Source organism: Dasypus novemcinctus, chromosome 1 (assembly GCF_030445035.2).
Source record: "Dasypus novemcinctus isolate mDasNov1 chromosome 1, mDasNov1.1.hap2, whole genome shotgun sequence".
NCBI classification, from domain to species: domain Eukaryota; kingdom Metazoa; phylum Chordata; class Mammalia; order Cingulata; family Dasypodidae; genus Dasypus; species Dasypus novemcinctus.
Window position 1 is genome coordinate 199,482,039 of NC_080673.1, and position 25,015 is coordinate 199,507,053.

General features: G+C 39.6%; 1 protein-coding gene and 1 long non-coding RNA gene across 4 annotated transcripts in view; one reads left to right on the forward strand and one right to left on the reverse strand.

Moving 5' to 3' along the window:
* CLNK (cytokine dependent hematopoietic cell linker) overlaps window positions 1–25,015 on the forward strand; it is a 261,778-nt gene that overhangs the window by 210,700 nt on the left and 26,063 nt on the right. For all 3 annotated transcript variants that reach the window (XM_058301030.2, XM_071217299.1, XM_058301032.2), the window contains exons 9-14: window positions 8,049–8,074; window positions 8,283–8,302; window positions 9,232–9,336; window positions 18,267–18,294; window positions 21,441–21,459; window positions 24,292–24,373. In XM_058301030.2, the coding sequence (XP_058157013.1) occupies window positions 8,049–8,074; window positions 8,283–8,302; window positions 9,232–9,336; window positions 18,267–18,294; window positions 21,441–21,459; window positions 24,292–24,373 (280 nt within the window). The remainder of the gene's footprint in view (window positions 1–8,048; window positions 8,075–8,282; window positions 8,303–9,231; window positions 9,337–18,266; window positions 18,295–21,440; window positions 21,460–24,291; window positions 24,374–25,015) is intronic.
* Window positions 1–25,015, reverse strand: part of LOC139439662 (uncharacterized) — a 108,111-nt gene that overhangs the window by 24,779 nt on the left and 58,317 nt on the right. Inside the window, exon 2 of the long non-coding RNA XR_011649644.1 lies at window positions 19,903–20,008. This is a non-coding gene — a long non-coding RNA (uncharacterized lncRNA). The remainder of the gene's footprint in view (window positions 1–19,902; window positions 20,009–25,015) is intronic.

Consider the following 25,015-nt stretch of genomic DNA (forward strand, 5'->3'; position numbering starts at 1 on the left):
TCTTCAGCAGAGTGATTTAGTCCCCTTCACTGATTTACAACTGAGGACAAGGGCCACTGGGGCCCCCAAGCCAGTTGTCAGCTGAGGTTTATATCTCCTATGCTGGGAGATGAATGTTGTCTCATTGCCTCCCTGACAGCCTTGTAAAATAAGATTTATTACACCACCCCCATTCTTACAGATAAGTGAACATTGCTTTCCCAAGAAGACTTTTTCTGATACTCCAAACTAACTCAAATCCTCTGGAATATATTCCTTAAAAACCTTTCTCTACTTGAAATTCTCTTTTAATTTTTTTTTTTTTTGAGCATGTCTAATGGTTGTCTTTCATTTCTTCTTTATTATAGTCTTAATTCCATGCCACAGGTGAGAGTAGATGATGTTCTTAAATTTTAATAAAATAAATACAGATGGAATCAATGTTTGCTCTTCTCTAATTTCCCCAAATCTGAAGGGTCTTCCAGATCCTCTTGCTGAAAATGTTCATGATATTATCCCTAGCACCCATCTACCTTTTTTATTAGAGAAGTTATAGATTTACAGAAAAATTGTGCAGAAATCACAGAGTAACCATATACCCCCATCACATACAGTATTCCCTATGACTGACACTTGCATTAGCATGCTATTTTTGTTACAATTAATGAAATAAAATTATTATAATTATACTATTACCTAATTTATATTGGGCTTCACTACTTGTGTTATACAGTTCTATGGTTCTTTTAAATTGTTTTTCTGGTAATATACCTATATAACCTAAAATATCCCATTTAAATTACTTTTAATGATACAATTTAATGGTATTAATTATATTCACAATGTTGTACAACCTTCACCACTATCCATTACAAAAATTTTTCCATCCGCCCAAACAGAAACTCTGTAGCACTTAAACAATAATTCTCCTTTTCCTGATAACTGGTATTCTAGTTTCTAACTTTATGATTTTGCATATTCTGATTATTTCATAGAAGTAAAATCACAATATTTGTCCTTTTGTATCTAACTTATTTCATGCAACATGATGTCTTCAGTGTTCATCCATGGTGCAGCATATATGAGAAATTCATTCCTTTGAATGGCTAAGTAATATCCCATTGTGTGTGTGTACTGCATATTCTATAGTGCTTGCACCATTTTCCTTCCCACCAACAATGAATACATGTTCCTATTTCTCCACATCTTCTTCAACACTTGCTGTTTCCAGTTTTTTGATAGTAGTCATTCTATTGGGTGTGAAATGGTATATTATTGTGCTTTTGATTTGCATTTCCCTAATGGCTAATGATGTTGAGCATTTTTTCATGTGCTTATATCTTCTTTAGAGAAATGTCTACTCAGTTCCTTTGCCCATTTTTTAATTGTTATTTGTCTTTTCATTGTTAAGTTGTAGGATTTCTTCATATATTCTGCATATTAAACCCTTATTGGGTATGTGGTTTCCAAATATTTTCTCCCGCTCTGAATGTGGTCTTTCAAAAAAAAAATCAATTTTATTGATACATATTAATAAAGCTTAAATCCATCCAAAGAGTGCAATCAATGGTATTCATTGTAATCACATATGTGTACATTCATTGCCCCAATCATTCCCAGAGCACTGTCACTATTCCAACAATAATAAAAAAACAACAAACAAAATTTGTTATCTGTCAATCTCTCTATGCCTCACCTGTCATACATAGCTACTTTTCTTTTTCCTTCTCTCTAGTATATTTGTATTTATATTTTGTGAAAAGTCTTATATATGCAAAATCACCCATATTCATGTTTTGCATGAGGTTTTAATATCTTACACAGTCCCATGATACAGTTTTTAGCTTTCCTTCTAGTAATCACATGACCTCAGACTTTCCCTTTCAACGACGGCTGTACCCATGTAATAGCACTACTAGTTACAAACACCATTATATACTTCAACCATTTCTATGTTTTGTTTCGTTTTTTTAAGAAATATTTCTATGTATTTACAAACAATAGTTTTACCAATTCTGCACAGATTAGCCCTCAGCTTTCCATTCTCTACTATCCTATTTTCTGTGACCTATATTCTAATTATTAACTCCATGAGTTTATTATTTAGTTTATAATAGTGCAATCATATAGTATTTATCCTTTTGTGTCTGGCTTGCTTCACTGAATATAATGTCCTCCAGATTCATCCAAGTTGTCATATACTTCGCAACTTCATTTCTTCTTACTGCTGCATAATATTCCATGGTGTGTATACACAGTTTGTTTATCCATTCATCAGTTTATGGACACCTGGTTATTTTTAACTTTTGGCAATTGTAAATAATGCTGCTGTGAACATTGGTGTGCAGACGTCTGTTTGTGTTTCTGCTCCCAGGTCTTCTAGGTGTATACATGGTAATGGTACATTTCATACAAGTTCAGTCACATGGTAATTTATATTCAACTTCCTTAGGAAATGCCAAACAGTCCTCCACAGTGGCTATACCATTCTACGCTCCCACCAACAGTGAACAAGTGCTCCTATCTCCCCACATCCTTTCCATGATTTACAGTTTTCTGAATTTTTAATATTGGCAAGTCCAATAGATGCGAAATGATATCTCACTGTAGTTCTGATTTGCATTTCCCTAATTGTTACTGATTTGTATTTCTTCCTTGGGCAATTATCTTTCCAAGCCTTTTGCTCATTTTTTAATCAAGTAGCTTGTCTTTTTATTGTTGAGTTGTATGGTCTCTTTGTATGGACATTAAACCCTTGTCAGATATGTGATTGCAAACATTTTCTCCCACTGAGTCAGCTGCCTTTTCATCCTTTTGACAAAGTCCTTTGAGGAGCAAAAGTGTTTAATTTTGAGGAGGTCCCGTTTATCTATTTTTTCTTTGGTTGCTTGTGCTTGGGTGTAAGGTTTAAGAAAGCTGCCACCTACCACAAGATCTTGAAGATGTTTTCCCACATTTTGTTCTAGAAGTTTTATGGTTGTCACTTTTATATTTAGATCCTTGATCCGTTTTGAGTTAATTTTTGTATAAGGTGTGAGATAGGGGTCCTCTTTCTTTTCTTTTGGGTTTGGATATCCACTTCTCCCAGCACCATTTGTTAAAGAGTCTGTTCTGATCCAGTTGGGAGGACTTGATGGCCTTGTCAAAAATGACTTGATTGTAGATATGAGGGTCTATTTCTAAGTTCTCGATTCAGTTCCATTGGTCAGTGTGTCTGTTTTTATGCGATAACCATGCTGTTTTTACCACTGTAGCTAGGTAATATGCTTTAAAGTACAGAAGTGCAGTCCAACTTTGTTCTTTTTTTAGATCTTTTTGGCTATTTGGGACCCATTACTGTTTCAAATAAATGTGGTAATTGGTTTTTCCCCTTCTTCAAAAAATGCTGTTGGGATTTTTAATGAGATTGCATTGACTCTGTAAAACAGTTTGGGTAGAATTGACATCTTAATGATATTTAGTCTTCCAATTCATTAATGTGGAATGTTCTTCCATGTATTTAAGTCTTCTTCAGTTTCTTTTAGCAGTGTTTTGTAGTTTTCAGAATATAGATCCTTTATGTTCTTGGTTTATTCCCAAATATCTGATTGTTTTAGTTGCTATTATAAATAGAATTTTTTTCTGATTTTCTCCTCAGATTGCACATCAGTAGTATATAGAAATGCTATTGATTTTTGCATATTAATCTTGCATCCTGTCACTGCTGAACTCATATCTTAGTTCTAGTAGTTTTTTTGTGCATTTTTCAGGAGATTCTAGATATAGGATTATACCATCAGCAAATAGTGAAGGTTTTACCTCTTCCTTTTATATTTGGGTGAATTTTATTATTTTATCTAGTCTAATTGCTCTGGCTAGAACCTCTAGCACAATATTGAATAGCAACAGTGACAATGGGCAACCTTGTCTTGTTGCTGATCTCAGTGGGAAAGCTTTCAGTCTTTCACCATTGAGATCAATGATAGCTGTAGGTTTTCATATATGTGCTTGTATTAGTCAGCCAAAGGGGTGCTGATGCAAAATACCAGAAATTGGTTGGTTTTTATAAAGAGTATTTATTTGGGATAGGAGCTTACAGATATCAGGCCATAAAGCATAAGTTACTTCCCTCACCAGTCTATTTGGAACAAGATGGCTGCCAAAGTCTACAAGGGTTTAGGCTTCCTGGGTTCCTATGTTCCTGAGGCTTGCTTGCTTTTCTCTGTGTTCAAGGCTCCTTTCTTCCTGGGGCTGGCTTCTCTTTCCTCTGTGAAAGAGAAGCTAGCCTCTTACTTGCCGGGGCTCCAGCTTAGGTCTTCAGCATCAAACTCCAACATCAAAACTCCAATATCAGAAAACCCCAACTCTCTTCTTTGCCATGCCTTTTATCTGTGAGTTTCCACCCACCAAAGGGTGAATTCATAATTCAATCATGCCCAGGTACAGATCAGATTACAAACATAATCCAATATCTATTTTTGGAATTCATAACCATATCAAACTGCTATAGTACATTACCATATCGAGAAAGCTCCCTTCTATTCCCATCTTTTGGACTGTTTTTATCAAGAAAGTGTGCTGTATTTTGTCAATGCTTTTTCTGCACCAATTGACAGGATCATGTGATTTTTCTTCATCAACTTATCAAGGTGGTTTATTACACTAATTGATTTTCTTGTGTTGAACTACCCTTGTATACCTGGGATAAAACTCACCTGATTGTGGTGTATAATTCTTTTAATGTGCTTTTGGATTCTGTTTGCAAGTATTTTGTTGAGGTTTTTTTGCATCTATATTCATTAGAGATATTGGTCTGCAATTTTCTTTTTTTTTAGTATCTTTATCTGGTTTTGGTATTAGGGTGATGTTGGCTTCATAGAATGAGTTTGGTAGCATTCTTTCCATTCAATTTTTTGGAAGAGCTTGAGCAAGACTGGTGTTAGATTGTCTTTCAATGATTGGTAAAATTCACCTGTGATGCCATCCAGTCTTGAGATTTTCATCTGTTTCAATCTCTTCATTTGTGATTGGTTTGTTGAGGTCTTCTATGTCTTCTAGGGCCAGTGTAGATGGTTAGGAGGCCCGGGGTTTGAACCTTGGACCTCCCATGTGGTAGGCACCTGTTTCAATCTCTTCATTTGTGATTGGTTTGTTGAGGTCTTCTATTTCTTCTAGGGCCAGTGTAGGTGGTTAGGAGGCCCGGGGTTTGAACCTTGGACCTCCCATGTGGTAGGCGGATGCCCTATCCATAGGGCCAAGTCCACTTCCCTGTTCTTTATTTCTGCTCTGACTTTACTATTTCTTTCCTTTGGCTTGGTTTGGGATTAGTTTGCAGCTCTTTTTCTAGTTTCTGCAAGTGTGCAGTTAGATCTTCAATTTTAGCTCTTTCTTCTTTTTAAATGTAAGCATTTAGGACTATAAATATCCTTCTCAGCACTGCCTCTGCAGTGTCCCATAGGTTTTGATATGCTGTATTTTCATTTTCACTTGTCTCAAGATATTTGCTGAATTCACTTGCAATTTCTTCGACTCACTTATTATTTAAGAGTGTGTTGTTTAATCTCGATTTTTAATGAATTTTCCCTTTTCCCTCCATTATTGATTTCCAGCTTCATTCTGTTATGATCAGAGAAAACGTTCTGTATAATTTCAATATTTTAAATTTATTGAGACTTGTCTTGTAACTCAACATATTGTCTATCTTGGAGAAGGATCCATGAGCACTGAAAAGAAAGTATATCTTGCTGTTTTGGTGCGCAATGCTCTATAGATGCCTGTTAGGTCTAGTTCATGAATCCTACTATTCAAGCTCTCTGTTTCTTTATTTATCCTCTGTCCAGATGTTCTATCCAATACTGAGAGGGATGTATTAAAGTCTCCAACTATTATTGTAGAGATATCTATTTCTCCCTTCAGTTTTGCTAATGTGTGCCTCATGTACCTTGGGGCACTCAGGTTAGGTGTATAAATATTTAGTACAGTTATTTCTTCTTGGTGAATTGCCCTTTTTATTAATATATAATGGCCTTCTTCATCTCTTATAACATTTTGGTATTCAAAATCTACTTTGTCTGACATTAGTATCATACTCCAGCTCTTTTTTTTTTTTTTTTTTTTTTGGTTACTATTTGGATGAAATACCTTTTTCCAACCTTTCACTTTTAACCTGGTTCTGTTTTTAGATCTGAGGTGGGTCTCTTGTAGACAATACATAGATTCCTTATATTTTTTTATCCCTTCTATCAGTCTCTATCTTTTGATTGGGGAGTTCAATCCATTAACATTCAATGTTATTACAGTAAAGGCATTACTTACTTCATCCATGTTGTCCTTCAGCTCACTGTTGCCACAACATTCTACTGTCTGTCTTATTCTTTAGTTTACCCTTCCTAATAATCTCATTTCTAAACTCTTCTCCAAAGCTCTTGCTCTTCTTTTTTCCTTTCAGGCTGCAGCACTCCCTTTAGCATCTCTTGGAACTCTGGTCTTTTGGTAACATATTCTATCAGTTTTTGTTTGTCTGTGAAGACTCTGAATTCACCCTCATTTTTGAAGGACACTTTTGCCAGATACAGACTTCTTGACTGGCAATTTTTCTCTTTCAGTACTTTAATACATCATACCATTTTCTTCTCACCTCCTTAGTTTCTGATGAGAGGTCAGCACTTAATGTTATTGAGTTTCCTTTGTATGTGATGCTTTGCTCTTCTCTTGCTACTTTCAGAATCCTCTATCTCTGACATTTGTCATTCTGAATAGTAGGTGTCTTCGGGTAGGTCTATTTGGATTTTTTCTGTTTGGGTTGTGTTGTACTTCTTGGATATTTGTTTTATGTCTCTCATAAGGACTAGGAAGTTTTTTTATTTCCTCAAATAGTCTTTCTGCCCCTTTTCCATTCTCTTCTCCTTCTGGGACACCAATTAATGTGAATGTTTGTGTGTTTTACATTGTCATTCAATTCCCTGAAACTCTTCCATTTTTTCCATTCTCTTTTTCCTGTTCTCCTGTCTTTTCCAGTTCAGATGCTCTGTCTTCAGGATCACTAATTCTGTCCTTGAGCAATTCATATCTGCTGTTACGTGCCTCTAATGTATTTTTTATTCCCCCCCTCCCCTTTGCAGGTTGCTTACAGTCTGCTCTCTCTGTCCATTTGCTGTACATTCTGTGTGTTTGTATTTATTTTTATTTATTTACCTCCCCCCCACCTCGCAGCTTGCTTGTTGTCTGTTTTCTGTGTCCCTTCGCTGCACACTCTTCTGTGTTTTTACTTGTCTCCCTTTTTTTATTGCATCACCTTGCTGAGTCGGCACTCCGTGGCGCTTGTGGGCCAGCGGCTCTCTGCAGCATGCGGGCAAGCCTCCCTTCACAAGGAGGCCCTGGGATGCGAACCCAGGGCCTCCTGTAGGGTAAAACGGGACCTCAACTGATTGAGCCACAGCCCTCTAATGTATTTTTAATCTCATCCATTGTCTTTCATCCCCAAAAGGTCTAATGTATTTTCCCCCTCTAATGTATTTTTAATCTCATCCATTGTCTTTCATTCCCAAAAGGTTTATTACTTTTCTTTGCAGGCTTTCAAATTGTTCTTTATGCTCACCCAGTTTCTTTTTACTATCCTTTATTTCTTTAGTCATATTTTCTTTAAATTCTTTGGAGTGATTTAGGAGAGTTGTGTGATTATCACTGATTAATTGTCTTAAATCCTGTAGCTTTTCAGAATATTTGGTTAGTTCTTTTGGCTGGGCCATCTCTTCCTGTTTCCTAGTATAACTTGTAATTTTTTGCTGATATCTAGGCATCTGAATATTTTGATGAATTTACTCTGATGGCCAACTTCTCTTGACAATCACACCTCCTCATGCAATGAAACATTTACTCTGCCAATCACTATCTTATGACAGTAGGTGAAATTAAGTTCCCCACACCTCATTTTCTTTGTTAACTGAAGAAGGGTGTTATGATCTCAATAGATGTTGATTGTCGCTATCACCAATATCATTAAAAATGGAATGATATCCATTTAAACATACTTAAAAGTAGTGTTTAACGAATTTTCCATGAATTCACTGGTGTTTCCTCTTAAATTTTAGGAGGCAAATTCATAAAGGGAAATAAGGTAAGAGAAATCATTAAAAATACACCCATTGCCCACTCTTTGCTTTAGAAGAATAGAAATGTGGACAGTATATTTAAATATCACTTTAGAAATATGTCCTAGAAGTTTGGTTGGAATTTGTCATTTGTTTATAAACTCAAAAATTGTTAGCCATTGGCCTTCCTCAAAGAACAACAAATTTAATTTCTGAATTTCTTTCCTTTTGCAGATTCCTTTACTACCTCCTCGGTAAGACTTATAGTAGTATTTTGTTTTTTGCTATATACTTAAATGACTTGTTCCAGTACTCAATAAAGAGAAACTCAAATATTTAACATTGAAACTAATATAAGTTGGCTAATCAACAAGATTAAGCAAGCTTCATTCATTCATTCATTCAACAGTCATCTCTTCAATATATTCAGTCATTTCTTGATGAATGCATTTTTTCACTGTTCCTTCCTGCTTGTCTTCTTCTTCCTCCTTTCTTTTAGTACAGAAATGTGCCAAAGAGTAGAACGAGCTTGCATTTGGCTTGCCCAGATATACATGAGACTGGGAACATACCCTGAAGGGACTTACAAATTGGCAAAGGGGTTTCCATCTTATATTTTATTTTTTCTATTTATATTCTATTTGTGTTCATATAATAAGAGGACTACAGATAACATGTTGTGAAAATTGCAGTCAAAATGACTCACACAAGAAATACTAACAATAGCAATCTGAGGTAACTAGGTTTGATGTATGAAGTAAAGTGAGGACTAATTTGGACACATTTTTTAGATTAAAAATGATAAATATTTAAACTGTGATAAGGTGTTTAATTCACTGAACAAACATGCCGCATGCAGCAAACACATATTAACTACCTAATATGTGCGGCAATAATTTATTATCTACTTAGTACATACTTCATTTACCTTCTCATCCCGAGCAATAGTCTTCTGGTTCATCTGGTGCAATTTTTTCCCAGAAGAGAAATAATCATGAGAGATGCAGGCAGACCAAGAGTTTAAGAACTTAGAGTTTTATAGCCTCAGATCTGTGAGAAATACCCATCTGGAAACTGAGGTGAACTGTGTCGAAACCCCGTTGGGCAACCATTACCGTCACCACTCCCTGTTGCCTGAGCCTATTTCCATACATGACCATGGCTTCCTGCAACTCTCCCACAGGCCTCCCACCACTCTTCCGAGGAAGTACCAGCCCTTGCCCCCAGAGCCGGAGAACAGCAGGCAGAGAAGTACCTTTCCTGAAGACCAAGTTCGCAAAGGGCCCAGGTGAGAGATCCGATGCTGCTCCTATTATCAGGGCTGCTGAAGTGGCTGAGGGAAGTGGTGGGGTTGAGAGAGCTTTGAAGAAAACCAAATAAGCTAACTCCCTAAAGGTGGGGAGGTGGGGGAGAAGCAACTAAACCTTGAGGCCAATAGTCTTTGAAGTCTGTAGTTTGATTCTTTACAGAAAATACAGCTTCTACATGATAAAATGAGTTGGTGAAAGTGTTGCTCACATGAGGTCTGAATAAAATAAAGAGAATGTTAAATACCAAAACAGAATCAGGACAAGGTGTAAGTATGAAAACTGAAAGGGGGTTCAGAGCATTCCAGGAGCAAGATTGGCCCCCAGCTTCCTGTCTCCCAGGCTGGAGGAACACAACCTATGCATGAAAACCCATTCGTCAGAAGCATTATTGCCTTTTTGACAAATAAATATTTAAAAACCAGCTCTCTAGTATTAAGTGCTGATGATGGATCCCAGCCTACACATGAGGGATATTTGGCAGCCAGCCCTAATTACAAAACACAATAAACTGTATAGTGCACATTATTTTCCCAAGAGAATTTGAAATTCCAAACTTTTGGAAGTCAGAGCAGAGATTAACATTTCCCTCTTGTTTCTGTACAGAATGAATGATGCATTGTATCTGCAGGATGGGACACAAGACAATCATTTAGTCAGCCAGCATTTCTTATGGGTCCAGAAATTCAGAATACCAGGCTCATTTTGAGCTTCTATGGGAAGTCCACTCATCATTAGTACTGATGGGGTTGGGGTTATTAAATAACTGAAATGCCATCTCTCCTCTTAATTGTCTGGTGAATATCTCTTCATCGTTTCATTCTTTAAAACCCCACACATCACCCCCATATCCTCCCTCGTCTGTGCCCACACTTCCAACCAACGCAGCGTGGGAGGAAGGAACACAGAAGAGTTCTGTCTGGGGTCAAACAGCCCAGGTGGACATTGAGGTTCTATATCTTATGAACTGGCAGATTTTTGGGAGCAGTGGTTCCCAACTGGGGGCAACTCCCCTCCCCACCACCCTGGGGACATTTGGCGATATCTTGTGACTGTGTTGGTTGTCACAACTTGGGAAAGAGTGGTCCTGGCATCTAGTGGGTAGAGGCTAGAAAGACTGCTAATCATCCTATAAGACACAGGCCAGCCCTCCACAACAAGGAATTATCTGGCCCTAAAAGTCAATAGCTCAAGACTGAGAAACTCTGCTTTAGGGGAAATCACTGAACTCTGAGACCAGGGCACTAATACTTGCCACCTACCCGGTGGGCTAATGTGAGAATTAAGTGAGATGATACCTGTAGAATGGTAAAATTTAATGCCTAGCATGGGTTTATAACCAACATTTATTGCACTCTTCTCATTACCTTGAGCACTTTCCTACTGGTGCTTTTGCTGCCCCATATAACATATTTGGATACAAGTCTTGACCTCCCACTCCAAAAGGAAGTACTAACTCCTTTCTATGTGTGTATTTCCTGCCATGGCAACTGACACACAGTAGATGTTTGATAAAAACCTATTTCCTTCTGCAGCATCCAAGGGGAATGAGCAAGACTAAGAGTCACCACATTTGCTCTGTTTTGATTAATACTTTCAAAAATCAAGCAGCTGAGAGGCAACAACAATAATAGAATATCAAACCCAGAAATGGTCTCATCACACTTGGACACATAAGATGTGCCTTCACTAAAACTCGTGATAAAATAGTCTAACATGTTGAGAACTAGCCAAAATTCAGAGAAGTAAAGAGAAAATAGGACCAATAAGATGTCAGAGGTAACGAAGTTGTCTCGCATGGAGGAGAGAGGATGTATCTTTGTTTTAGTTTGCTAGGTTGCTGAAAGAAAATGCCATGAATGGATTGGCTTTAACGATGGGAACTTGTTAGCTTACAAGCTTAGAGTTTGTGGCCATGAGAATGACCAAATCAAGGCATCATCAAGGTGATGCTTTCTTCCTGAAGACCAGCTGCTGGTGATCCTTGGGTTCTCTACCACATGGCAAGGCACACAGTGGCGTCTGCTGGTTTCTCCCTTCTCTTCTGGGCTTCATTGCTTTCAGTTTCTGGTGTTCATGGCCTGCTCTTTCTTGCTCCATATTCATCCCCTTTATAAAGAACTCAAGTAAGAGGATTGACACTGATCCTGGGCCACACCTTAACTGAAGTAGCCTCATTAAAACCTACTTATAATAGGTTTACACCTATTAGCTTTAAGAACATGATTTTCTGGGGTACATAAAGTTTCAAACTACCACAACTTCTGATTCTTCCTGCTGGAAAGAACAAGACCTTGGAACTCAGCAGAACTGGGTTTCCCAGCTGAGCCACTTGTGGCTGTGAACTTCAGGAAGGTCTTTGATAGCTCTGAATCTTGGTTTCCTTATTTATAAAAGGAAAAGAACCACACCCACGTCAGAGAACTGTGGTGAAGATGTATGTGATTTATGCAAGGTTCCTAAAATGATTTCTGGTCACATCACAGAAAAGAAGGGAAGAAAGAAAAGTCACTTAAGGAGCATCTCTTATCTTATCTTATCTCTTATCTTATCTTTATCTCTTATCTTCAGCACCCATAATCCCTCCCCCCTTTTTTTAAATGGAGGCTATATATTCTTGTGCAGTGTTTCTCAGACTGCTTTTACAATAAAATAATTAGAAGAACTTTTTAAAAAGCATTATTCCTCAGTGTCTATTTTAAGTGCTCTGAGGTGGGACCTGGGTGTCAGTATTTTTCAAAGCTCGTCAGGGGAATCTAATATGCAGCCAGGGCTGAGAATCCAGAAGGAAGCAGGTTCTAGGAGTACACAAAAACTTGGAAGGCCTTATATGTCAAGCTTCCAGTATATAAAATAATGCTCCTTCCAGGTCCAAGATAGTTCGACTGTGGGCTAGAACACACCTAGATGTCGTGCTGATAGCTTTTTTTTTTTTTTATCCCTCCTCCCTTGCAGCTTTTTGCTTGTTGTCTGCTTTCTGTGTCCATTCACTGTGCATACTTCTGTGTCTGTATTTTTTTTTTTAATTTCCCTCTCCCCCCCCCCCCCCCCCCCCCCCCCGCGGCTTGCTTGCTCTCTGCTCTCTGTGTCCATTTGCCACAAGTTCTTCTGCATTTTTTTTTAGCTTGTCTCCCTTTTTTGTTGCATCACCTTGCTGAGTCAGCTCTCCACGGTGCTTGAGGGCCGGGAGGCACTCCGTGGCACTTGCAGGCTGGCAGCTCTCCGCAGCGTACAGGCGAGCCTACCTTCACAAGGAGGCCCCAGGACGTGAACCCAGGGCCTCCCATATGGTAGACAGGAGCCCAACTGATTGAGTCACAGCTGCTTCCTGAGCTGATAGCTTTTAGAAGTTTGCATTTTGTATCTCTGGGGTTTCTGTAGTTATAGTTTATATTTGTTTAATCTAAACAAAATATGACAAGACCTTTATAGCTACCCCAAACTCCTTCAGAAAGTAGTTACATTTTATCTCATTGAATCCTTCCAACCTCCTATAAAGTATGATATACTAAGGCAGGGGTTCTTAACAAGGGATCCATGAGCTTGAATTGAAATTTTTAAAAAAAAACCTTATTCTTGTGGGGAACGTGTTGGTACAAGTATGATATATGATATATTTATTAAATAATACACAGTATAGTGTGGACTTAGTAAGGAGTCCATGGAACAAAAAAGATTAAGAACCCCTGTTCTAACATTTGGAAGAGTCCAGTGCCAAGCCCAGGGGATAGCACATAGCAGGTGCTCAGCACATATTACTCCCCTACCCATTGCACACGGCCCTTCACACAGGTTCAGAGAAGTTGGTCAAGATGGCAGGGTTGGTATGTTACTGTCCAGGTGGCAAAAGCACGCAAATCCTTGTGCAACACCCTGGCGAATGCCCCCATGAATAAGGAAGAGACGTGCTCTGGGAAGAGAGCTGGCGCTTTCACCTTCGCTGAGCAGAATCCCATAGTCAGATCGTCATTACTGATGGCCCAGGTCACACAGGAACAGCCACACGAGGGAGGCGATTGCTTGATTTACTTCCTCTGAGAACAGAAAGGAGCACTGGCGCGCTGAGACCCTGTTTCTAGCAGCTGCTCCCTAAGGCGCTGTGGGATGATTCGCCCTCCCTAAAGCAGAGACTTTGATTTACACCTGGCAATCGAGGCATCAAGTGCAGTCAGCCCCACAGCTGCAGCCCTTAACAATGCCTGTACTCACCCTGGATGGCGGTTCAAGTCCCAGGCTTTGTGTTTGGGCCCTATTTGTCTCCGCCTACTCTCCCATTCTCTACTTTAAAGCTCAGTCTTGGCTCAGCAAAACAATTGCTGACTTGAAGCACTTCACTTAAGGAAAGTGTCATTTAGATCATTCGTTGACACCCAAAGCCAGAAGAAAACTTTGAAGTTTGGGAAACATTGGCTGAACATTCTCAATCATTCACATACCATTATGATGAGTTTTGTAATATCTATGCATTTAATATATTTTTTTTAAAACTTATCTCATTTCTTGGCTTTAAATGTATTTAAAAGGAACCAGATCATTGCCATAAATAACTGCAACAAACATTGTAGATGAAGTTTCAGACCAAAACTCTGAGCCTGGGGAATTTTCGCTCTCTTAAAAGGATGATGAGCATGTGTTAGAGTGGTATTTGAGACTCTCTCCTTTGGCATAAATCAGGAAAAAAAAAGGGGGTGGAATCCAAAGGAAATAACTTTCCCATTCTGTAGCCACTGTAATTTTTCTACCATGCCATATGCAACAAATAAAATCATCCTAAGCAGTAACAAGGCTAATCACAGCATTAGCTGAGTTCTAACTGTGACAGAGACACAGCTTGGCACCACTGTATGTACTAACTCATTTAAAACTACAACAGCACTTTGAGGAAATCAGCAATAATCTCCCCATTCACTCATGAAGACAGAGTCCAGAGAAGGCAGGATACTTATGAACTCATTAAGCTTCCGTAAACTCAATGGCTCAAGGTTCAGGTTCAGCCAAAATATAATATAAAGCACTTGACATTTAATAAGCAAAGCACCCACTTCCTATTCATGGCTTACCCTTTTCAACCAGCGATGCTGGCATTGCTTCAGTGCAAACACTCTAAGTGACAAAAATATTAGTATGTACTCTGATGACCAGCGGTGTGAAGAAAATCTTTACAGATATCAAGAAACCATGGTCCTTTAAAAGAGAAGGTATGGATTATGGAGAAGATAAAAAAATTTAAAGTTATGAATGGAAATATGTTTTTTAAATGTGGATTTTATTATTATTATTATTATAGCTTTGCAAGATGTTACCATTGGACAAAACTGGGTAAAGTGTACCCCTTGCACAGAAGTAGAATTTGTATTATTTCTTAAAACTGGATGGGAATCTATAATCATCTCAGAATAAAATGCTTAATTAAAAAGAAAGTGTGAACTTTAAAGTGCTCTGTAGGGAAGCGGATTTGGCTCAACGGATAGAGCATCCATCTACCACATGCGAGGTCCAGGGTTCAAACCCAGGCCCTCCTGACCCGTGTGATGAGCTGGCCCATGCGCACTGCTAATGTGCACAAGAAGTGCCGTGCCACGCAGGGGTGTCCCCTGTGCAGGAGTCCCCATGTGCAAGGAGTGTGCCCCATAAGGAGAGCCACCCAGTGCGAAAAAAGTGCAGCCTGCTCAGGAGTGGCACCACACACGCGGAGAGCTGACACACCAAGATGACGCAACAAAGAGACACAGATTCCCAGTGCCACTGACAAGAATACAAGCGGACACAGAAGAACACACGACAAATGGACACAGAGAGCAGACAACAGGGGCAAGGGGATGGGAGAAAAATAAATAAAAAATAAATCTTAAAATAAATAAAGTGCTGCAGACATAAGGTGTCACTTAATTCAAATAATTTTCACATGTTATTTCATTAGACCCTTAAACAACCCTCCTCCTTACTGTCCAGTTGTATCCATTTTGCTGGTAGGAAAACTATTCTCAGAGGAGAAACTTAACTTGCCTAGAGTGATGTAGCTCATAGATGACACAGCAAGGATTTGCCCCGCTAGGGCAGGTTGAGGCAACCCTCGTTTCCATGGGGTGGGAGTGGGGGACCATCACGATGGAGAGCTCCCCTGATGAGTAGTGCAGGGAGGTGTGTGGCTGCGCCCTGAGGGTGAAGGGGCTGAGGGTGACCCGGTTTCCTTGGGGAGGTACAGGCCAGCAGCACCTGGAGTCTTGGGGGAAAGCGGTGCCTCAACCTGCCCTAGCGGGGCGAGGAGCTGTGCGTCTACTGCGGCAACCCCAATGCCTGCAGCCTCCGAGGGGCCGTGGGTGTGCTCGCCGCGTTCACTGCCTGCTCCACCTGGCACACCCGCAGTGTCAAGGACCGCAGAGCGCCGTCCTGGGCTTCAGAGCATCTCGGCCTGCTCGGCCATCCTCTGGCTCGACGGCTTCTGCCACGTCCACCTGGCCCACCAGGGGCAGGTCCCCAAGCTCAGGGACAATCCGCCATAATTTCTCCTTCCCCATCTTCCCTGGGGCTTGGCCCAGCCTTGGCCGTGCGGAGATTCAAGTTCCTAACCTTCCAAGAGGAGTCCGGCCTGGGCGCGGTCAAGGCTCTGGGATTTGCAGAGGCAGGGAGCCCTGTGTCCTGCCGGATGGCGAGGTCGCTGAGCAGCTAGTACCAGTACAGGGAAGGCATTTACCCAAGAAGGCCATAGGGCCAGGATGGAAGGGCCTGAGGCCGTGGGAGCCTGGCTGGACCAGTCAGTTGAGACTCAACACTTACCCAACCATTCACTTCCTCGTTTGTTTATTCTTAAGTGTTCATTAATTCGGTAAACTTTTATTTGGGGGGGAAAAAGCCAACTATTAAGGGATACTCAGTAAGGACTGTATTTATAGAATGTATTATCCTCAAATATAACCTAAGCATCTATAACGCATAGGAAAAAGACATAGGCAAGTTAGTTTGACTCCGTTAATTACCATGTTTCATTGCTCCTCTCCAGCAGCAGCACTTGGTCAAACTTCCGATTTCAAAGAGCTAGTGATGTGGAAGGACCTGTGAGTCCAGAAATCAGAGTTTCTCGCCTGCTCTGCCATTGTTTTAATATTGGATTGGTCCTCTGTTTTCATAAATCTCATTTAAGAGATCCCCTAAATTCCAATTTCTTCATTTTACAGGTGTGGGGAGCAACTAACTCATAGTTTTGTCAGCATGGGCATTTTTAATGTCCAAAGAAGGGTGTATGTTCTTACAATTACTTGAGTTTACACTTAAAGTTCAATTTATTAAAGTTACAAATTCCAAAATCTGGCTTTTCTTAACATTCGAATTCAACCTATGAAGCATATTATTCTATTATAAAATTGAGTGATTTTACATATATACAAATGTTTTTTAAAAACCCTTTGCTTGTTCTTCAGCAAATGCCCTGTTAAGTGAGGAAGATTAAGGAGTCAGACAATGAGACTGAATTACAAACTCAGTCACATCTCTTGAAACATTTTAAATGCATTTATATATTTAACTTATTTCATTGTTAAGCACTTCTAATGCTGACAGGGCAGATTTAAATCCTAACCAAGTCAATTTTCTTTAGCAATTAACTTTTGTAAATCTAATTAAATTTATAAATTTGGAAAAATGCAAGTTCTCTTGAACTATTCTAACTCTTTACAGATGGAGTCAAAAAGATCTTGACTCTAGGAACTTAGAATCACAAGACTAAGCTCAATGACACATTTTTAAATCAAAGCCACACAGCCAACCTCTCAGTATCCCTAATTACACTGGATTCTCTTAAGCATGATAATCCTTGAGACTAGTCTGAATTTAATTACAAAATAATTTATATGATGGGGATGTGTTCTATTTCGTTGCCACTATTTCTGTTTCTTTATCTTCTCACTTGCCCACATAAAAGGAGGCTAGGGCGCAGATGTACTGTCTCAAATCTGCTGATTTAAGAGGTTACTAAATGTGGTTAGTCAATTGCATATTGCTCAGAGATTTCAGAGCAGGGTTTAGTTCAGACCAGGATATAGTATCTGAGGGCTTTATGTGTTTGCAATAACCTTACATGGTACAGACACTTCAAACTCTCTAGATCAACAGGCATCAACTAAAGTTGGTTTTCCATGGGCATTTCGAGTTATATCCTTCACTGACATTCCTGGGTAAGTGGTACTTGTACCCTCATCCCCATTCCTTTTGCAGTCTTCTCATCTGACTTTCAACCACATCCTAGCAAGTGTCCACTGAATACCCAGCATTTTCATTTGTATCTCTTACAATCCTTACAATGCTCCAAGATGAGACCCTTGTTTGCTATTTTGCAGATGAGAGGCTAAGAGACTTGCCAAGGTAAATGGAAGGCTCAGAGTTTATTCTGAAACCTATCTACCTTATCAAATTTCACGTTGAATTCTTGCCCTACTGCTCAGTGCCATGTCTTTTCTACCTCAGGTCTCCTTATATTACCAGCTTCCTCTCTCTTATACACACTCACCGCTGCCTGATATTCTCCTGTTTAAAACTCTTTGTACTTCCTTAAAGTAAAAAACTAAGAGCTTAAAATCAAGGTAGTAATAGGTCTGACTCCCCTAATGAAATCTGATGTGGAAAACCAAATGTCAGCAGAAATGATGATGGTATTTAAATTCTCCCAAAATGAGAAGTGAATTTATTCTTGTCCTCCATGTCACCAACTTTTATATTGGCTTGTAACTTTTTTTTTTTCTTAGAAAACTGTGTGAAAAATAACCTGGCATTAGTTTTATAGAACAATAAATATCAGCTGGACTATGAGCTGTAAATTTGGCAATGAGAATGTAATCAAAGGGCTCAGAATGATTTTATCTTGATCATTATGAACTGTATTTTCTCAAACACTATATATATATTTTTTTTCTTTCAGACAGATGAGCTTAAAGGACTTAAGTGAGGTAAGTAGCAATTCTGCCCTGGGAAACATGGCAGGGAACTTTTGTGCATTAAATGTTTACTATGGGTAAGATACTGTTGGTTTCAGATACTTTATCACACTTGATTCTCAGAAGAACTATCCTCAAAAGGTATTATCCCTATTTTAAAAGAGAGAAAATAAGCTAAGATCCATAATTTAACCAAGGTCCTATTTTGCCACCAATGTCCAGTATTAATAATACAATGAAAAGCTTGCCCAGTTCTACATGGTAGACCTAAAGTCTTACAGAAATAGAATGTTGCAGCATGTATTACACCTTGCTATCTGTTCTTTACAATACCAACAAGAAAGCAAAGTAGAATGAATATGAGACCCAGAGTTCTGCAAACTTTGGCAAGCCCCTGGGTTCTGTTTCCTCTGCCATAAAATTGGGATGGATGCACTTCTTTGCAAAGCTGTTGTGATAAATGCACAAAAGGCCAGGTAAGCAACAGGGGCTCAGTTAGTGGCATGAAAGTCCGGTGAGACAGAGCCCTCTTAGAGTCCTCTAAGGATATTTATTTACTTAAGTCCCTAAAGAGGAACTTCTCAAAGAAGATGATTCAGCAGGAAAGATGTTGTATCCATTCATGACAGACAATGCAACTGGCCTGGCCTCACTAGCACAGAGCTTCTAAGGGATTTGGTTCTTAGCATTTAACCTATGCCCTCACCTTTAAAACATATAGATGGGTTCCTTCCTTCCTTCCTTCCTTCCTTCCTTCCCCTCCCCTCCCCTCCTCCCACCCCCCTCCTCCCTTCCTTTCTTCCTTCTTTGAGGGGGTGGGGGATTGTATGTCAAAAACAGAAGTAACATTTCTACCCTGTCACTTCAACACTAAGACAGGTATTGCCTCTAAACTGTAAGACCACCATGTCATGGATAATCTGCGTAACAGCTGAATGAGAGGACCCAGTGCTGGTTCCACTGAGGACATTTTTCTTGAAGGGTTGAACTCTAGTGGGGTGGCACTCCGCTGCTAGGGGAAGCTCACGTCTCGAGTCCTGACTCTGGGCCGCCAGCCTTTCCTTACTGTAGGCCAGGCTCATGTGTCTCTGGTAGTAGACGGCTGCCACTCAAGAGAACTTCTAGCCCAGATGTCACTGGTCAGCCTGAGAGGACAGTAGGACTTCCAAACTCTAACAAACAAGAAGGAGATGGTGACATCACCTTAGACTGCAGGGAGCCTGGGAGACTGTTTTCTTTGGAAGGTTGGTTGGTTGGCATTCTTCTAGAAGTTAATACCGTCCAAAGAGCAAGATTTAGTACAAAAATACATCCCTGCTCCTTATCTTCTGCCAGAACACTTCTCCATTGTCTTGTCTCCTGAGAATCAAGCTTATTTCTCCATTACAAAAGCTTATCTAGTAGAGAAATGCCACACTATTTGTATGTGTGTTAAGTGCTTGAATTAAGTCTTGCAAACATTCTAGTCCATTCCAGCAGAAATAATGCATGCACTACCAGCCCAACCACAAATTCACATACCATATGATAGATTTCAAAGAAAGTAGAGACTCATTATCTCATTTCGTCCCCACAACAACCCTAAGAGAAAAAGGAGTCTCAGAGAGAGGCAAGACTTACCACAGCCCCCATAGCTGGCAGATCAGAGAGCCAGGTGAAAGAAGAAAGTCTGCGGCTCACCTAACTTCTGCATTTCTCTGCCTTAGGAAATAGAGATGCCTCTGAGCTAAAACAATAAAAAAGAGGAAGGTGGGGGAAGAGGGAGGGAGGGAGAAAGGAAAGAAAAGAGGGGAGGGGAGGGGAAATGGGGAGGGGAGAGAAGGGAGAGGAGGGATTGGGGAAGGAAGTGTTAATTATTCAACTTGAATATGTTTCTTTTTAAACAAAAAAAAAAGTTTGAAAAACAAGGGACATTTCAATCCACTTTTCTACTTGCATTTTGATTTTAAATTCAGAGCCCTCAAGCCAAAAATCGGCTGGGTCTCAATTAAATAAAACAACTGCTCTCACATCTCAGCAGTATTTTGAGCTCTGCTTGCTCTCCCCTTTGACAAGCCTGAGAACCAGAGATGCATCTGATTTAGCACTTTGAACTGCCAGGTTCAAAGTCCTGGGGAAGACTCAGTGGGGAGACTTCGAACCTCTCATTAGGCTGGATTCATTACTCCTCTTACGTAACCTATAGCTGCGTCTTGATTTGCTGTCTGTAAAGAAACTTAAGCCCTCTTGCCAGAACCCTAGGGCACCCCAAGGTTTTTGAAACAAAAGGGTTTGTCTGTTGGCTAGCTTCTGGAGAGATAAACCATGTCTCTCTAAGCAATTTGTTGCTAACGGTTTCTGTCTATGAAGCATATGTTAAGTCAGGTGATCCAAATTCCAGGGTCAGCTCTGCTACTAGATAACTGTGAAAACCTGAGTAAATAAAAATTTCAGAACATATGTAGAGAAAAAAATTAAGCAGAACCTCCTTATTTAAATACAACCCCTATTAATATTTTACATTTCATCAAACCTTTTTTTCTGCATGTATACATATATCTATACATATAAAACATGCAACCTTATAAATATATCATGGGTCCAAATTTTACCCTGTGTTTTCATGTAACATTGAAGAATACTTCCAGTATAATATTATTCCATACTCTACTACATAAATACTTATAATGTCTTTATAATATTCCAATACTCAGGTATATCACCAAAATTTACTTATTGGTTCTCCTTTAGATGGGCATGTAAATCATTTCCAATGTTTCAACACTGTAAGCGAAGCTGTACTCAACATCTGTGTGCATGGAACTTGATCCAGACTTTAGGTTATTTTCTTAGAAAAGGAGTCTCATCAGTGAAATTACTGAGATATGATTAAACCTACTTCTACTATGGCTCTTCATAGCCATGATCAAATAGCTTTCCAAACGGATCAAAGCAATTTATAGTCCCATCAGCAGATGGTATAATTGCCTATTACATCACACAAAGGATATATAATTTTTATTGTTGTTTAGTCTTTTGGAGAATTATTGGTAGATTAAAAAAAAAGTAACTATACTAGGAAAATTTTGCCCAAACTGTTAACCAGTTACTCCAAAACAAAATTCTCTATCACTAGCAGTCACTCAACATTCTTTTTTTATTATTATTATTCAATATAGGTCCTTGGAGCAGAGAAAGGTAAATCTTTTAAAAAATTGTTTTCTTACTCTAATACCACTGGGATAAGTTCTGTTTCCATATCTATAGCCCTAGTCTGTCTTTAAAAGGTTAAATGTTCCAGTGCCCAGGATGTGTGTGTGTGTGTGTATGACTATGATGACATGAACCAGAAGAAAACAGGGATAGGACCTCATAGTCTATTCAAGACTCCTCTGGTCTAAACAGGGTTATTAAAATCTAGAACAAGGATAGAGGAGGCTTTCCAGACTGGGCAAACCCCTTCCTAGGAATGGTGAAAACTGGCCAGAGATCTTCCTTGAGCCACAGGCTATTGATGAGGAGTCACCCTGTTACCTGCTACTAAAGCAGCCCCTGCCACTGTGGAAAGACACTGCTCTGGAGAAGCTCTTTGTATCTCCTGCCTCTGACATCACCCATGCACACAGACATCTGCACTCATTCACTTGCACAAATACACATACACGTACACCACTGGTGTCACTGTGGTGGAAGCATACAACCTAATACTCACTCACCAGATGGCAGGATGCTAAGGAGGTAATACCTTCATGCCCACCTTTGAAACACTGCTCACCATTCACTTAGAATGATGAACTGTGTCCAGAGCTATAAACCATAATCCATAGCCCAAAGAGTTAGCAAAAGGCAGCGTAGTGCGACAAAGTCCCATTAGATCAGGCCTCCAGAGGCCTCTCACCAACTCACAGTGTGATCTTGGCCGGTCCCCATTTCCTCTATGTGTCTCAATCCTATTCTTATTTTCTTGAGGAAATTTGTCTTGAAGACGGGCCTAAGCTGTGTACATGGGTTCCCAAGTGTCCCTGATGGGAGAGAGGAGTTCTTTTGTCAATTATAAATAATCTGAAAACCAAATACAAACCATACCATTTTAGTTTGCTAAAGGCTGCCAAGGCAATATACCAGAAGTGGGTTGGCTTCTACAAGAGGGATTTATTCATTTGGAAGCTTACAGTTCTGAGGCTGTGAAACTGTCCAAATGAAGGCATCATCAGGAGATGCTTTCTTCCTGAGCTGCAGTTGTGGGCAATCAGGCACATGGTGGCATCTGCCAGTCTCTGCCTTCTCTTCTGGGTTCTGTTACTTCCAGTTCCTGGTTTCCTCTCTCCTAGATTCCACTGATTTCAGCTTCTTGCTCTCATGGCTTTCTCTCTGTTTCTGTGGGCTCCTCTCTGTCTCTGCAACCTTTTTCTCGTATATTCATTCCATTTATAAAGGACTCCAGTAAGAGGATTAAGACCCTCCCTCGGCTATGCCTTACTGGTGTAATTTAGTCAAATGGTCCTTAGTCGAATCTACTCTAATCAAAGATTCACAATAGGTTCACACCCATGGGAATCGAGCAATTTAAGAACATAATTTTCTGGGGTCCATAAAAGACACAAACTACCACATGCCCCTACACACAGTAAAGCACAACATCTTAACTAAAGCATTGAGATGTTGCAACAGGCTTCAGTGATCATCAATGCAACTATGTGACACTGTTCAGCTCATGAGGGGCAGATGCTCTGGGTGGTTGTTGATGAAGTGAAATGATTTTATGGGATGTGTGATTAGTAGGCTGGTCACTGACTCCAATTACAGTTCAAGTACAACAGTCTTTCAACCAAAAGCGTTCAGTTCATGATCAATCTTGAACAGAATATAGAGTAACAACCAAAATTAAGATACATAGGTGCCTGCTTACTTAACTTTATTGCTTATGATCACAACTGGAGAGTGTTTTATGTGATTTTACATCAGAGTGTAATATTGGATGACTGATTAAAATCTATCAGTGATGAAAAGAAAATAAAAAGTGGTAACTCAAATGGCATACATAATTACTAAATAGCTCCAGTTTGTGTTGTTGGCAGGACCTTTCAAATCATGGTATTTCAAGGAAGAAAAAATGAGAAACTGCATTCCCTGGGTATAACCAGGTGGGCCTGCTGATCTACCTCAGAATCCTGAGGAGCTCTCCTTCCCCATCAAAGAGGAGATGTGCAAATACAGTCACATCTGGTCCAGTATTGGGCATCTCCATCCCCTGCATCACCCAGAACAGTTTTTGTTTTGTTTTTTTTTAACACCTGTGTTTATGACACTATGTAATTTTTCATTTGAACGAAAAAGTCTAACCTCAATCTGCCTGACACCTTCTTCATCTGCTCTTCTCTCTCTCTAAAATGACTTCCCCAGAACGTTAAGGCTGGCTCCTTCTCAATAAGACCTCAGCTCAGACGTTATCTCTCAAAGAGGCCTTCCTTGGCCACCACACCATCTAAAATAGCCACATACACGGTCACTTTCCATCCCGAAGTAGTGCTTTACTTTTTTTAATATCACCTAAACTGCCTAAAATTCTCTTATTTATTTGCTTTCATGCCTATTTTCTTTTTCCTCTCACTAAAATATAAGGACCATATTTGTCTTGTTCTCCACTATATCTCTAGATTCTAGCAAACTATCTGCCCATAGTAAGTGTTCGATAAAATTTGTTGAATGATGAACAACTGAGTGATGCTACAATCTTTTAAATTAGCTTGTCTAGAACAATGCCCAAAATACCCCCCAATGTAAAATTCCATACTTCTGGGAAGTTCAGTGATGATTTCCAGATTATAAATATTCAAAGTAAATTTGATAGCCTCAGGGACTGGGAAAGCTACAGAATACATGGGTTACTGTTTCCACCTACCACCAAAGGCCATATCCTTCTAATCAGAGGGTACTTGGATGAAATTATAGCAGTTCCACTGTAACCCTATTTGTCCTCAATCATTTTCATTTTGCAACCTGCCCAAATTATGTTATTCTTTTACACAGTTCCTCATCATGAGATGAAGCCTGAGGTATCTCACCTGTCACAAACCCAAAATATGCATGAGTGTCCTCTGGCAGTTGCCAGGTAAGAAGCCAAGAATCTCTTGTTGGGTCTCAGCTTGGGGGTCAACTGTGAGCTGTATTAGATAAAGATTTGACAAGGCACCCTGAAAAACAGAAAATCTTTGGCCTTCAATTATAAAGACTGAAATTAGGCCCAAGGGAAACCTGTGAATCGATGTTCTTACTGAAGCTAATAATATTGTTCTTTTTCCACTTTACAAGTGATTGATTAAGTGTTAGGGAACTTTAAGGTCTGAATATTTTCAAATGATTAGATGGAATTGATGCTAATCATACTAGGGAGAAAAGGGGGCCATTTCTAACAATTTTCAGTTGATTACTACACTGAAACCTAGAGATACTTTTGTATAGCACTTCACAGATGGCTACAGTTTGAAAATTGTATTATTTAAGTAAATATTTGTGTGCTCAGGTCATTGTGACAATTGTATCTCAACTGAAGAATTGAGGCAGTTAAGGCCCAGGTGGGTGGTTCATTGACCAAGGTGACTATAAACCAGTAGCAGTGTCCTTAAAAGAAAATCCAGGCCCTCCAAACTTAGCACCACAAGGTCCTCATGATCCACTCTGACCAGCTGCCCTGGTCTCACTCTCCCTTCACCCTCTGTGCTGGAACCTCATCAGATGTCCTTCAGTTACCTTG